Here is a 14196-nt window from a genome sequence, read left to right on the forward strand (position 1 = left end):
GAGATGTGGACTTAAGCAGGAAAGGTTAGATATTGTTGGTAAATAAGTTAGTGCATTTTGCTGTATATGCAGAGGGAAGAGAGAATTTTTTTGAAGTTAAAAACCTACTGGGGGATTTATTAACTTTCTTCAGCAACTTAAGATCATCTGTCCTGTCTTCATATTTTGTGTTATTGGCACTGACAGCTTCCTAACAGTTGGTGTTTTTTCCTTTGATGCTGTGTGCTGCTGAACAAATGTTATAGGTCACCCAAGAGTTCTGAAGTTGAGTACAAGATGAAGTGGCTTATTGTCTAAACTTTTGGGGAATCAAAGCCATAATAATATTTTTGAATAATTAATTTTATGAGATTTTGTTTTATGTAATCATTGTTTAGATTAGGTTGAGCATACTAAGTTTATTTATCAATCCGATTTTTTTTTAAGTGGTTCTCCTTCTTAGAACTTGTGAGTTGATTATAGTTAACATGCAACCTACTGTGACCTTAAATATAAAAGGCTGCTAACCTGTTTTCAAATATTACTTGGGTGTTTAGTTTTACAAACAGTTGTGCACAATATTCTTGCTTTGATTGCTAAGATTGCAATTTAATAATTTTATTAAAAGACCATGAATATGTATAGATGGCTGTATCTATATACTGATTATAAATACTTCATTTATTGTATTTAACTGTAAGTACATAAAGTAAAGTGTATTTCAAAAACCAGTCATGACAGAAAAAAGCCAGAGTTTGGAGAGAGGGAGATTAATGTGTTAGAGTCTATAAACTGACACAGTTTAATTACAGGTTTTAATATTTAGTATAATTGTACAGTACTTTTCACTTTCATAGCTCAAATGTGAAACCCTAATTTATCCTCGTGACATCTCTCTAAACCACATAAGTAATACTTATCCCTAGATTACAAGCAGGGAACGGGATTTAGCCTTGGTACCAAACTGCACAGCAGAGTTTAAATTCATGGCTGCCCATATTCCTCTCTGCAGCCAAACTGTCCCTCTGCCAAGGCCTTGCAGTGCCACTTCAAGACTGTGTTGCACTCTGAGCAAAGCTACTGCCTTTGGGTTGAACCTTCAGCTCTGCCTGGTGTTAAGCTTGAGCCTTCCTGACGCCTATTGCTAGGCCTCCTTCTCATAAATCCTAAGGCCCTCTTGTTGCTTGTTCAGATAGTTCCTTATCTATTCACCCGGTCCCATGTTTTCAGAGGAGAAGGGGCAGTGTAGAAATCCTATGCCTGATCTGTGTTTGAGTGGGAGAGGAAACAGCCTAGAGCAATCACCTGACTGTAAGTGAACCTGAGAAGTGCCTAGTTAAGAGACATGGAGATGGTCATGTCTTGACCCCAGAGTAAGAATGACATGAGCAGTTGGAGCTGAGGCTTCCTTGGCAAGACCATCAGGATGTCTGGCTGCTGCGGTGGTGGGAAGGTTTGGACTTGTGCCTGATCACACATGGTTTCTCCCTACCTTGTTGGTCCATGGCTGTTGACTGAAGACTGCTCACAGTGTTGAAAAATCAATGAATTACAACTGTAGCTGGTGCTGCTTACATGTGCTCTGAAATGTCTTTGTACAACCTCATGAAAAATTTTGATTGTACTAAGTGTAGCCTATATAAGATCTTGTAAGAAAATAATCATTCTGAGTCAGATGTGTCTGTAGTACTGTGCTGAACAGCATCATAGAGCTCAGACTCTTGGCTTCTTTTACAGTCTTCTGGCCTCCTGGCTTGAAAATAACACTGGTGTGAGTATAGCAATACTGAGCTCCTGGGAAAGGTATATATGGGATCATATTGGGAGAAATAGTCTTGGTGGGGCAGTGCTGCTGGCCTGGGGCAGTGGGCATGCTTGTTTTGTAAAGGAATCCTGTTGTTAAAGAATCTGTGGTAGCTGTGTTGAAATTTAACCTTCTAGCACAAACTGACCGGTGAGCTTTTTGATAAAATGTAAACAGTTACAGAAGGAATTTGCTTTTTTCCCCTAAATAGGGAAGCTTAGCTGAGGAACCTTAGGCTATTTTTAATTCAGTCTGAAAGCAACCATACGAAGATTATGTAAAGATAAATATCCGTTTAGGTGAAGAACAAAGATAAATGTATTTTGTATACTATGCTTTTGTATAGTTCCTTTTCACTGCTCCTTCTGTGTTAGCACAATGAAATATTTAAACTATTTTCAAGGTGATACTGCAAACCTGGATCTGCAACAGCTGCACTACTTATTCTTGTGAGGCTTGATTTCCCTTTTTGTCCTGTTCGTTTCAGCCAAAGACTTACATGTATTTCATGTAGCTGATCAAATTGAAAGCCCCTTGTAACTAACATACTAAAGATAGAAGCACTTGCAGAAAGAGGTTTTTCATTCCTTGGGTTTTGTACTGTCTTGGATTTGATTCCTGTCTTTTGAGACACTATTTCCTGCGGTAGGCAGGAGAGTTCATTCACATCTTCAAAGACACAATTTCTTATTAATTTGACTATATATGTGTGTACATGTATGTGTGTGTGTGTGTGTATATATATATATAAATATGTATATATAGCAATGCAGTTTTCCCAGCTGTAGGCTCTGAAATTGGAGGCAGTTTAGGAAGTTGCTGAGCTGGAACATTTTTTTGTTTACTATCTCAGCAACTTGTAGACAAGACATCCCTCTGACTCTTTAAATCTTCTGATTGTGTTTCACTGTATAAAGTTTGCAGCACTTCCTTCAACCATTTAAAAGCTTCATCTCCATGGCATAGCTGCAAGTGTGAAATGGAGGCTTGAATCAATAGAACCAATGTTTTTTTCCTATACATCTGAAGAGTTGTAGCTATCTTTGCTTTTCAAATTCTCAAGACTTCTGTGACAAACCCCCATTTTTTTATAAATCTGTATAATTTTACTTCCCAGGCAGTATTCTTTTCTTTTTTTGGTTACATAGGTAATATGGACATGGATTTAAAAGATAGATATTGTGTAATGTGATTCAATTTCTGACATCTTTGCAAAACCTAATAAATAAACCTAGACAGAGATTACACAGTTGTGACAAATCCAAAATAAAAATGTTAATTTGAGTCTCAGGCATGCTTAAAGCACCTTACATCTGGTACAATGATGCCTTACCTTGAGCTGAGTCCAACACTCGTAGGTAAGTACGTTTCAGTGTTTTCAGTTTGAAGACTTTTTAGAAACTGTCCAGTGGAGGTGCAGGGGTCTTCAGAAAAACAGAGGTCTCTAGATGGTGCGAGAACTTGTTTTAGTTAATTTTATTGTCCTTCAGAAGAGGCCCCTGGGGAAGGTCACTGGTCTGAACTGCAAAACGTGAGCCTGTGGCCAAAATACTGCCTAATGTAAACCTAGTCATTTTAGTTGACCAAGCTAATTCAGGTAGAGTTGCTCTGAATGGACTCTGTGCAGATGACTTTGCCTATGTAAAAACGCTTCCTTTGGAAGCAGTATTGTCTTAAATAGCTGTAACTCTTATTTATGATGGAAATGCCTTTAGTGCTTTAAGACTTTGGATTTGTTTGGGGATTTTTTTACTCTTTGTTTAGCTTTGCAGAGCCATCACAGCTCAGAGGCACCGAGGTGATGATTCTCCTCATGTTCACCAATAGCAGCGCTCACTAGCAGTCACTTAAACCTGAGCAAGATTGCTGAAGGTACAGGAATTACACAGATGTTTTGGGGAGAGTGGTTTTAACATCACAGTTGTAGAAACGTAAATCAAAGTCTTAATTTTCCCTTTAAAATCATTTTGGTATAGCTGCTGAGATGGGAGGAAAAAGCCCTTCACCTTGATTTTAATGTTTTATTAGAAAAGAGAATATTATTTATTTAAATACCTATTCATAGACTGTAATTTCTAAGTGCTTAAGACTACTGAGGAGAAATTTATGTCTATTTTAAAAAACGTTTAGATTAAAACCAGGGCATCGAAAACAGGATAGAACACAAATCCAAAAACCTCTGCAGTACTCCTCTCCCCTGGACTCAAGAACCTCCTTTCTTTATATAGAACATAATGATTTCTTTTCTTACTGTTTGCAGGTGCTCCTGACCCAACAGCAGGTGCTAGCATAGATGATGAAAATTGCTGGCATTTGGATGAGGAACAAGTTCAAGAACAAGTTAAACTCTTCCTCTCCCAAGGTGGATACCATGGATCAGGGAAGCAGCTCAATTTGCTGTTTGCAAAGGTGTGTTGAGTACTATGATTCTTTTTCTCTCCCATGTTCTCAAAGCCAGTGTGTACTCGTTTGTATCTTACTCAAAGTACTGTTCTAAAACAAGGCAAAATCTTGGGAACACAATGTGAACTAAATGAGTTGTACAGCAGTGGACTGCAATCTGATGTGTCTTGATCAGCATAAGGGATATGAAGTAACATTTCAACTACCTACAGCTCTGCTGTTCTCTTCCTTCCCACCCCCAAAACATTAGAAAAACCTGTAGAAATCAGTTTTACAGGAGCTTGCATAATGCACCTCTGGATTACATGTGGAAAAATTCTCTGAAGAATTGCAATTGGATACTAAAATCAAAATTTTGTAATAATTGGGAAGGCAGACTATTTTTTCTACTTAAAAATTTGATGTCGCCCATATAAATTGGATTTCTAAACTTAAGTGGAATATTTAACATTGCAGGATATTGTCTGTACTGCAATTTCTTTGCTTTTTTTTCAAGTTTGTATTAAAAGACTCGTTTCCTAGGTGCGAGAGATGCTAAAAATGAGGGATTCAAATGGAGCTCGCATGTTGACGTTGATAACAGAACAGTTCATGGCTGACCCTCGTCTGTCGCTTTGGAGACAACAAGGAACCACAATGACTGACAAGTATAGGCAGCTCTGGGATGAACTGGGTAAATGCATAGACTCATTCAGGCGTTCATATGTATAATAAAGAAACAATTACATATTTGGAATTGAAAAACTGTTACTGTGGTACAAGGCAAAGCAGGTTAGAGTTTTCTGCAGTTTGCCTTGTTCAGTTAAGATTTGGTGAAATTGAATTTCTGATCCACAGCATGAGACATTTGCAGTTGGAGAGGAAACCTGGTATGAAAGAAGTACAATTCCAACAGTTTGTAAGTACTTAAGGATATAAAAGGAATAAAGCAAAAATTGGAAATGTAGCTACACAACTGAGGCTGATTATATAAGCTGCTGGTGCTGAACTGGAAAGGTTAAGGAAGAAATCAATTCACAACTAGAGAAGTCCATTACTGAGCAGGAAAGTAGATCAAATAACAGAAGACTAACATGCTTACTACTGATTTAGGGGAAAGGTGACCAGATACATGTACAATTAGGAGGAGAACACAGGCTGAAATGGGAAAGGAATATTTAAACTGGTGAGGTCAGAGCACACTTGCTCTGAAGTGTTCCATAAACGAGTAAGGTTTTCAACTACTTCTTCAGACGTTTTAAAAATTTGTAAGAATTTCATCATAGAATGGTTTAGTTTGGAAGGGACTATAAAGATCATCTAGTTCCAACCCCCCTACTGTGGACAGGGACATGTTCCACTAGACAGTGTGCCTAGAGTGCCATCCAGACTGGCCTTGAACATTTCCAGGATGGGGTATCAACAGCTTCTCTGTGCAACCAGTTCTAGTGCCTCACTGCCTTCACAGTAAACATTTTTTTTTCAGTATCTAATTTAAACTTAATATTATAGCAGACAAAGCTCTGTCAAGTCTGGATTAACCACAAGTGTAACAAACATTTCAGTATGTCATTTTTATGGTCCCTTGGCTTGCTGAGAAATAACAGTTTTTGCCAAACAGGGCACATGCCTAGCTGGACATATATGCAGCAAAATTGTATCCCACCGTACTGAAAACTGGAGGGTCTCATGCTTCACTGCTTACGTGGGTTGAGCTGGTAGGTGGTGAGAGAGGCAGAACCGTGTTCTCCGCAGCGGTCTTAACGCATGCTGTCAATAAACATAAAAGGTTTTGTTAAACTTTTGTAGTGGCTCCTGTTGCTCAATCAGTTTTGTATTAACATAATTTTCTTGACAGCAACTGTCTGAAGGTAGAGGAGGTGGAATCTATCTGCCTGCGGCATCAAATAAGCAATACTTTTGGATTACTTCAATTTAGTTTACCTCTATTTAATCACAATTCGAGATGCCATTCCCAAAAAGCTGCAGTGGAACTGTCAGCCTCACCATTACCTGAGCTGCTGTATTTGCAGTCTGAGGCAGACCATATTGTTTCAGTCATGAACTACTCTGTCACCTCGTAACAGTATCAAAATATGTTGCTCATGTACCGTGGTTTCAGATGCAAATATATTTCAATCACTTCATGTGTGCAGTAGGCAAAGGGTAGAAGTTGGTCCTTCTGCCTCCAGATAGTGTTTGTTTTGCTAAACTGTCCATTTCTTCTTCCCACCAGTGCTTCCACTGGTGCTTAGCAAGTTCCCTCCAAAATGCTGTTATTGAATGAATCTCTCCAGCTTCACTCCTATCTGATGTGAAAGTTACAAGCTTCTGCAGTGTTTTTACTAGGATTTTGCCTTGAGTGTCACTGTTTTCACATTAAACACATCCCTTTTTCCATGTGAAACCTGCATATCAAAACAAACAAACAAAAAAGAAAATAAAAAAGTGAATGTACTGGAGTTGAAGGAGATTTTAAGGGAGACCAGATTTACGATAGGATACTGCAGAAGGAAAAGCAGGATGGTCCTGGCAACATACAGTCTCTACTCCTAATGGAAGAGGTAACTCTAATATTGAGTTTACGGGAGTGATGATATCATTATGTTACAAAGTCACGTTTACTTCCCCTCTTGTCATCTTCTAAGATGTCAGAGAACCAAAATACTAATAGAGGGAGTGAGACAGGCCTTTGCACACTTACCTTTTTGTATTGTTGATTTAGAGCAATCTGGGAGTGGCATATACATATGTCTTTTAGAAAAATGTTTTGCCTGTGCGCTCATTTGATTTCACAAGTAGGTAGCAATTTAACATTGTAGTTATGGAGAATTTTAGGACATAAAAAGTACGTAAGTATAGGCTCTGTTCAATAAAGGTTTGCTTCCTTCCCCTTGTATGCTGTCTGCCAACTGCTAGGCATATGGCCACTTTGTCAGTTCTATCTTGGCATAGATTTTTAAGCATACTTAAATAACTTCAGCTTTGCTTCTTGACTGGGTCATTAAAGCCTTTCATTAGAACTTAACTGGTGCTTCCTGCCTGACATTGGGCATTGATAAGGGTACTGGAAGGACACACTGAGCTCTGATCAGAGTTCCTGTTGAAGTTTATGGTATATTGGGCTTGAATATTTGAAGGTGCTGATTTGAAAACAACAGCAACAAAACCCCCCATACCTAAAACAATAACAATAACAACAAAACCCCCTAAAATAAACTATTGAAACCACCACTCAAGACCCTAAATGAAATAATTCAGGTCTAATATAAATCTGGCAATTTTTTAGTACAGAGACCTAATTTCATATGCGATTTACAATTCAAAAGCATCGTATTAACAAAAACCGCCTTGCACATAAGTGGGTAGTTGGATTTTAAACCTCTAGATTGGGAATAAGAACATAATAACTATGCCCATCAGATTTATCTGTTGTACATCAAAGAATTGGATGAGCTAAATGCTACTTATGGAATGCCAGAGGTGTACTATTGAAAGGATCAAGATTATAGGTCAGTGCTCTAAGACTCCTTGTGTACTTCTTGTACTAGAAGAATTTGGATGTAATTTCAGTGATGCACTGGTGAATGCTTCCAGTTTGCACAGCAACACATGAATTCCACTTTGCAGAGTTTAGAGCAGAGTTTGAATTCTTCATGTTGTTGCTGTTTAAATGGTTCTCTGTACATAATTTTCATATCCTGATCTTTTGGCATTTGACTCTTGGTGACCATGGTTGAAGGCTTCAGTATGTCATAATGATTAATTATCTGAAACTCCTTGGTTTACTTTTTAATTAAATTGCACTGATGAGAGGGTACGGAAATACACAGTGGATGCTCGCTGATGCTTGTTGAACTGTGTGCTGGTTTAATAGTAAACCAGCAGGAGAAATGAACCCAACTTAAAAGAGATTATAAGTCTGAATTACAGTTTAATAAAAATAATACACTCAATACAATTATACAGATAAACTCAAAACTCAGATGTATGACCCAACACCCTGGGGCACAAACAGAATGGTGTTCCTTGGCCCCTGTGCTGAGCCCCACGTGGTCCCCCTGAGTCCAAAGTAAAAGGAAATGAAAACCTGTTGGTGAGAGTGATGGTCACAGTACGGTTGAGAGTGGTGGTTGCGGTCTAGTCAAGGTTCTGGTCCTCCTCTGGATCCAATGAGTGGTACCAGAAGTCCCAAGACCCCAAGATTACATACACTCAGGTTTGGGTGGGAATGCCCAGTACTTCCCCCAGGGTGGGAGTTCCACAATGGGTGATTGTGAGTCCTGTGATGTTTTTGGAATCCTTGATGGCTCATTAGCAGACATGACCCCTCAGGCTGGGTGTGGAGGCGGTACTGACTACCCGGAGGGGAGTTATCACACCTGAGTCATGGGTGTGAGGACAGGAACATCCTCCTATCTCACAGGCTTCTTAACACGCAGCTGATAGCCTGAGGGGTCAGGTGTGCTCTGAGCAGCTGCTGCAAATGGTCTATTGTTAACAGTTTCTGGGAAATGACATAGTGAGTGTAGAATACACAGTTTGAGTTACACCCACACAGCGATGAACTGATCCTGGCTGCTCTAACTAGGACAATCCATGAAATCTCTGATTTGAAGGAGAGGTCAGTTAACCTTCCTTGTAGTCTAAGGAAAAAAAAAAAAGGACCGTGAATCTTAGTACATCAAGAAGTTGTTAATATTCATCCATGGAAAATTAAGTAAAAGTTGTTTAGTCTCTGAAAAAATGAAAATATTTCCTTTAAAAAAGAGGAAAAATTGACTTTGCACTCCAGCCCCGGGATCATGATGGCTCCAAGGCTCTGCTTTGCAAGTAAATGTTGAGTACTGCCAGATGCCAGACATTGGGAAGAGACTGTTTTGTCGGGAAATGGGATCTGCAAGTTAATTGGTGTTTTCTGCAGGCTTCTGGCTGTGAAATGAAATTGAAAGCCCTTTAGCCACGTGGATAAAACAGGACCTGAATACAAATGGTACATGTCACCATCAGGGCCCACTGTGAAACAGTAGTGTTCCCATTCAAACACTGTGCCATTACAGATCATTTAAATATGGGAATTACATTTAAACTAAAAGCCCCATTTGCCTCTTATTGAAATTTAAAAGTCCTCTTAGCAAAAGCTAAGTGACAAATTAAATGAAAAAAGTGCCCACATTTTTAAAGCTGTAATGCAAAACAACCTTTTATTGCTTCTCATGTGCCACGAATGAATCATTATACTTGTCAACCCTAAACCAAGCCATAATTGCTACTGTTATCAAAGTGGGGCTGCTCTTGTGACATCTTAATAAAGCTGAAACTGTTAAATTAAATCCCAGATGCTTAATCTGATGAAAGTAGTCAAGTAGAAGAATCTAAGACAAGTATCTACTGCTTGATGGAATGGTGGAGCCCAACACATTGTCAACATGTAGATTACAGGATCAGATTTTTTTTTTCTTCCTTTTTTTTTTTTAATTGTGAACTGCCATTTTTTGGTATCTTCTTACCTTACTGCTTACCTTCATGGTGAAGAAACTTCATGTAATTTGCATGCTTCGAAACAAACATTTCTAGTAAATTTCCTCCATTTTGGTATGTAAGAATTCTTAAAGGGGAGGAGGGCTGGTTTCTTTAAGTTAAGGAATAGCTTCTTGTGGAGTAGAAATGTGATGGCTGTTTCACAGAGAAGAGGCTGTGTCCAAAGTGCTCTTTGGCAAGGCAGGGCAGTGGATAAAATTGGAGGATGTGTTCTGGGTTTGCATCATGCTGACCCTGGTTGCTCACCTTATTTTATGATGTTGAGGAGAACTTAAGTAGTACTCTGTACTTTCAGAGTATGTAGTATCTTCCACATTTTAATGCATAATCTTTTCCTGCCTACCTCAACCACCTGTTGGCATCCAAAGTTTTTAAGTATAGGAACCTCTCATGATACTGCAGTGAGCTTCATTTATGGGGTAAAGTTTTTTCCTAGTGACATCCTTAGAATCCTTTCTATTATATACTAAATATATTCTAGCATACTAACTGGGCTGTTGCTATAAAGGTATTTCTTGAGTGGAATAATATGTCTTTGCTGTAGTAGTTCTAATAGTCTTAATAGTTCTTCACTAGTACTTTGCCCTGTTACAGACCGCTTTTTAGATGTTGGATCAGGCTGATGGTATGTTTTGATTTCACACTTGCTGATATGCCAAAGGGCATTTTCTGGATTAGAATGATAAATTTATGTGTTAAAATTTGAACTAAAATATCATTTTACAAGATCATATAGATATAGTGATATAGAGAAATAGTACAATATATTTCCTGATAGATTATGCCTAAATTTTTATGAGTAGCACTTCATTCCTCATCTAAACCTTAATTCCAAATGTTGAGTTTGAGCAAGAAATCATCATAGATCGATTTGCCATGAGCAAACTAATGATCAAGTGTTAAATAGTGATTTTTTTAATTTTAATTTGGAAACTGCTAGGAGTTTTTCTGATAGAAGATTTTATAGTCATCTCTAGAAAACAACAAGTTTTCTTTTAACCTGAACTGAATGAAACTATTTTCCATCTATATTTTCATCTATATAAGGCATTCCTTTTCTGTGCAATTAGAGAGACAAACTTGTATGAATGGGACATGCCAGCTGTTCTAAACTTAGTGCATAAGTTGTTGTGCTTAGTACCTAAGTGGAAAGGGGAAAAGGATAAAAGGAGCTAGGGTTGTTGCTAGTATGCCTCTAGAGAAATTCCTTCCTGATGCCAGATTTGATGACTACTCCAGGGCTACCATGAAAAAGAATCGATAAACTTAAGCATTTATTACAGTTTTGTGGTCTAGTACCATTTTTCTGGAGCTACATACTTCATGCAATTCTTCTTAGAACTTTTCCCCATATTTTATGGTATTTAAAAACAAGGGTTTTACATTTCAAATTTATATTCCTATTGTTATTATATCATTGAATATCCTGAGTTATAATGGCATTGTGTTCTGCCTTATAGCTAAGGAAGGTATCCATGCCCTACACCTGTAGAAAATAAAGTTAATTTCAAATTTCTAAGTATACATTAGTCAGTTGCACATAGTGCATTTCTGGCCTTGATGTGAAAGCTGTGGATAGTCCTGTATTTCAAAGGAGGTGGGATGCAGCATTCTTGGAACCATTTCCATTAGACTTTCATCGTGGGACTTTCTGGGCAGAGTGGTAACTTACACATATTTGTACCTTAAACTGTATCATATCCAGTAAGCTGTCTTTCCTGAATTGATAGTTACTTTCATTTTGTTTAGTCTTAGCTGTCATGGCCCTATGAAACGTATACTTTAGTTCATGTGCTTAAGGTTACACCTGCTTTTTCACAGAACAAGCTGTTAATATATGTCAGTGTCTGAATGATTTGTGCTATTGGAGGCACTAAATTAACAGTAGGTCAGAGCTAGCATCACAAGATAATTTTTCTTCTCTAAGGCCTGAGTTATGGATGACAAATTGCTGTTATGGCCTTGCAGTGTCTTGGCTGTTCTGTCACCTTGGTTTCCCCAGTGAATGCAGCCAGGCAGCAGTTCTGCAAAGTTGGATTTTGTCCGTGTTTCCTGAGGACTTTTACCTTCCTCCTCCATTATGGACATTGCCATAATGGTATTTGAAATGAGGGTGTATGAGGCCAGAATATGACAGAAAGGCTTTGGTTGTTTGTTGGGGTTTTGGGGTTTTTTTAGGTAATTTCACAGAATATTGTGAATTAGAAGGGACCTACAAGGATTGTATAATCTAGCTCTTAAGTGAATGGCCCATATGGGGATCAAACCCATGACCTTGGTGTTAATAGCACCTTGCTCTAACTAACTGAGCTAATCCTGTGGCATTTATCAGATTTGAGAAATAATGGTCACAGTAATTACCTTTGGTCTGTAAGCATAACTTGAGGGGCTTATTTAATACCATACAGAAAGTTGCTTTTCCATTCAGTTTACTTGGATGGAAAGTACTTCAAATCTCTTTCTACCCACATTGAAACAGTTCTTGTAATTTTTATTCCTAAGCTGTTGAACTGATATAAATGTCCTAAAAAATTGCTGCATATGGAACTGGTACAAAACTCATTGCATCCCTGACTGTGGAATCATGTCTGCCAAGACTAAGGGCAGAGTTTTACTGAGCCAAGATGGTTCTTAGCATTTTTTTTTCCTTCCTCTCAACCTTCATTTTTCATATTTCATTAACACTAAGCTGCCATTTAGTTTTCCAGTGCCACTTCTGGTAAATACCAGAGCTAGAGAGAAGTGATAGATTCATGGGGAGGCATTACTGACTCTTCACTGATTTCTCTGAGCTTTACTGTGGTTCAGCAATCTAGCATTTTGATATTTTCCATTTTTCTGTTTTGAATGGATACTGGAAAAATAACTCAAAAAAATTGGAAAAGTAATTTAAAGTGAGAAGTGCCAGAATCTCAGTCTGCTTGGGCATGTCAAAGCGAGACAAAGAAAATCCTTTTTAAGGATATCCTAATTTAAGATAACCTATGTAGAGTAATGTGGAGCCCCTGGTGGTCTAGTGGTAGGGGCGCGGCGCTGTCACCGCCGAGGCCCGGGTTCGATTCCCGGTCAGGGCCACTCCCGGGCAGGTGGAGCTCGTTAGCCTTAAAGGCAACCCACCTACGTCCTAAGGACCTCGCTGCCACCGTCCAAGCTCGCTTGGCCCCGGCAGATGAACCTTAGGATTAAAGGGTGGGCTCAGTTCCGCGCACACTGTGTCTCACCTAAAAAATCCAGTGCGCAGGCTGGAAGGTGGAAAGACCTTCCCCGGATCTTCGCTCGCGAAGACTGGCCATTATTATTATTATTATTATGTAGACTAAAAATTAGCTGGAGAAATTTAACTAAAAATGAGCTTAGTATTTTGATTTGTGGTAGTCAGGCAGTAGACTCTAAGCAGGAACCGTGCTAGATTCTTATATTAGAAGTTGTAATTCAAGTATGCTGTTTTTGTAAAAACTCAACAATTGTGTTTGGGCTGGAAGATGAAGGTGACTTGGGAAATGTTGGAGTATGAGGGAATTCAGACTAGACAGTCAGAATTTGTTCCTCTGGCCAGTTACAGTGCATTATTTACATCCTGTGAGCACAGTTGTGGCAGTCATAATTCCGACTATGTGAAGGGAGTGTTTTCACTTGCTCCTCTCCACGTTCCTCTCAATGATAAATTTAGATAGAAGTGGCTTAGTAACTTCGCACTTATAGTTAATAGTCACATTAACTTTTCTTCTGAAAATAGATGGTAACTTCTGAGAGTGTATTACTAGTTAAAGTACTTAAAATATACATGTTTTGGGCAGGAACATACTTTGTGTTCACCATCTGCCTGAAAACATTGGGAACTACTTAAAATTGTGAAGAATTACATTAAGATACTCATGAAGGACTATTTTTGTAATGTATGTGTTAGTATTAGAAGTACTTTTACCTTCAGTTGATTAATTGTAAACAAATGATTGAATAGTTTTGTAAATATGACTCAAGTTAATAATTTGCAGATTCTTTATACTTTCCTTTAGCTTTGTAGACTAATAGCCTATGCGTTGCTACAGTGGTTAGGTTATAGGGTACTATTGATGCATAGAAGGGTATCTAAGGAGCATGTGACAGATCCTAAGTGATCTCTTGGGGAGATAGTAGTCTTAGACTATTACACTGTTAAACTGCACCTTTTAAGCAAATTCCTGTTCTTATATGAAACCCTTTGGTTGAATGACAGGGTGTCTGCAAGGATGCAGCAGTTTTTAAAACGTACTCAAAGTGATGGAAGTGTGTGGTTAGTTCCTTTTTCCTTGTGCTAGAAGTTGAAAACGTAAGAAGAGAAAGCAGAAGGTTTCAGTTACTTGACTCAGAGACAGAGCATATAGTTGCTGATAGCTTAGAAAAGAATCTCAGTATGTAAATACCTGTTTCAGCCAAATATACATGTGCCTTTAACCCTTGGAGCAGCAGCAAGAGAGAAAGGGAAACCTAAGGAATTAGGCATTTTAATT

The 14196-nt window shown here is 38.4% G+C and overlaps 1 protein-coding gene across 2 annotated transcripts in view; it reads left to right on the forward strand.

Moving 5' to 3' along the window:
• ZSWIM6 (zinc finger SWIM-type containing 6) overlaps nt 1-14196 on the forward strand; it is a 112769-nt gene that overhangs the window by 67041 nt on the left and 31532 nt on the right. For both annotated transcript variants that reach the window (XM_050330047.1, XM_050330048.1), the window contains exons 3-4: nt 4044-4192; nt 4709-4859. In XM_050330047.1, the coding sequence (XP_050186004.1) occupies nt 4044-4192; nt 4709-4859 (300 nt within the window). The remainder of the gene's footprint in view (nt 1-4043; nt 4193-4708; nt 4860-14196) is intronic.

The sequence above is a fragment of the Myiozetetes cayanensis genome, unplaced genomic scaffold (assembly GCF_022539395.1).
Source record: "Myiozetetes cayanensis isolate MyiCay16 unplaced genomic scaffold, myiCay2020 scf4, whole genome shotgun sequence".
In the NCBI taxonomy this organism is placed as follows: domain Eukaryota; kingdom Metazoa; phylum Chordata; class Aves; order Passeriformes; family Tyrannidae; genus Myiozetetes; species Myiozetetes cayanensis.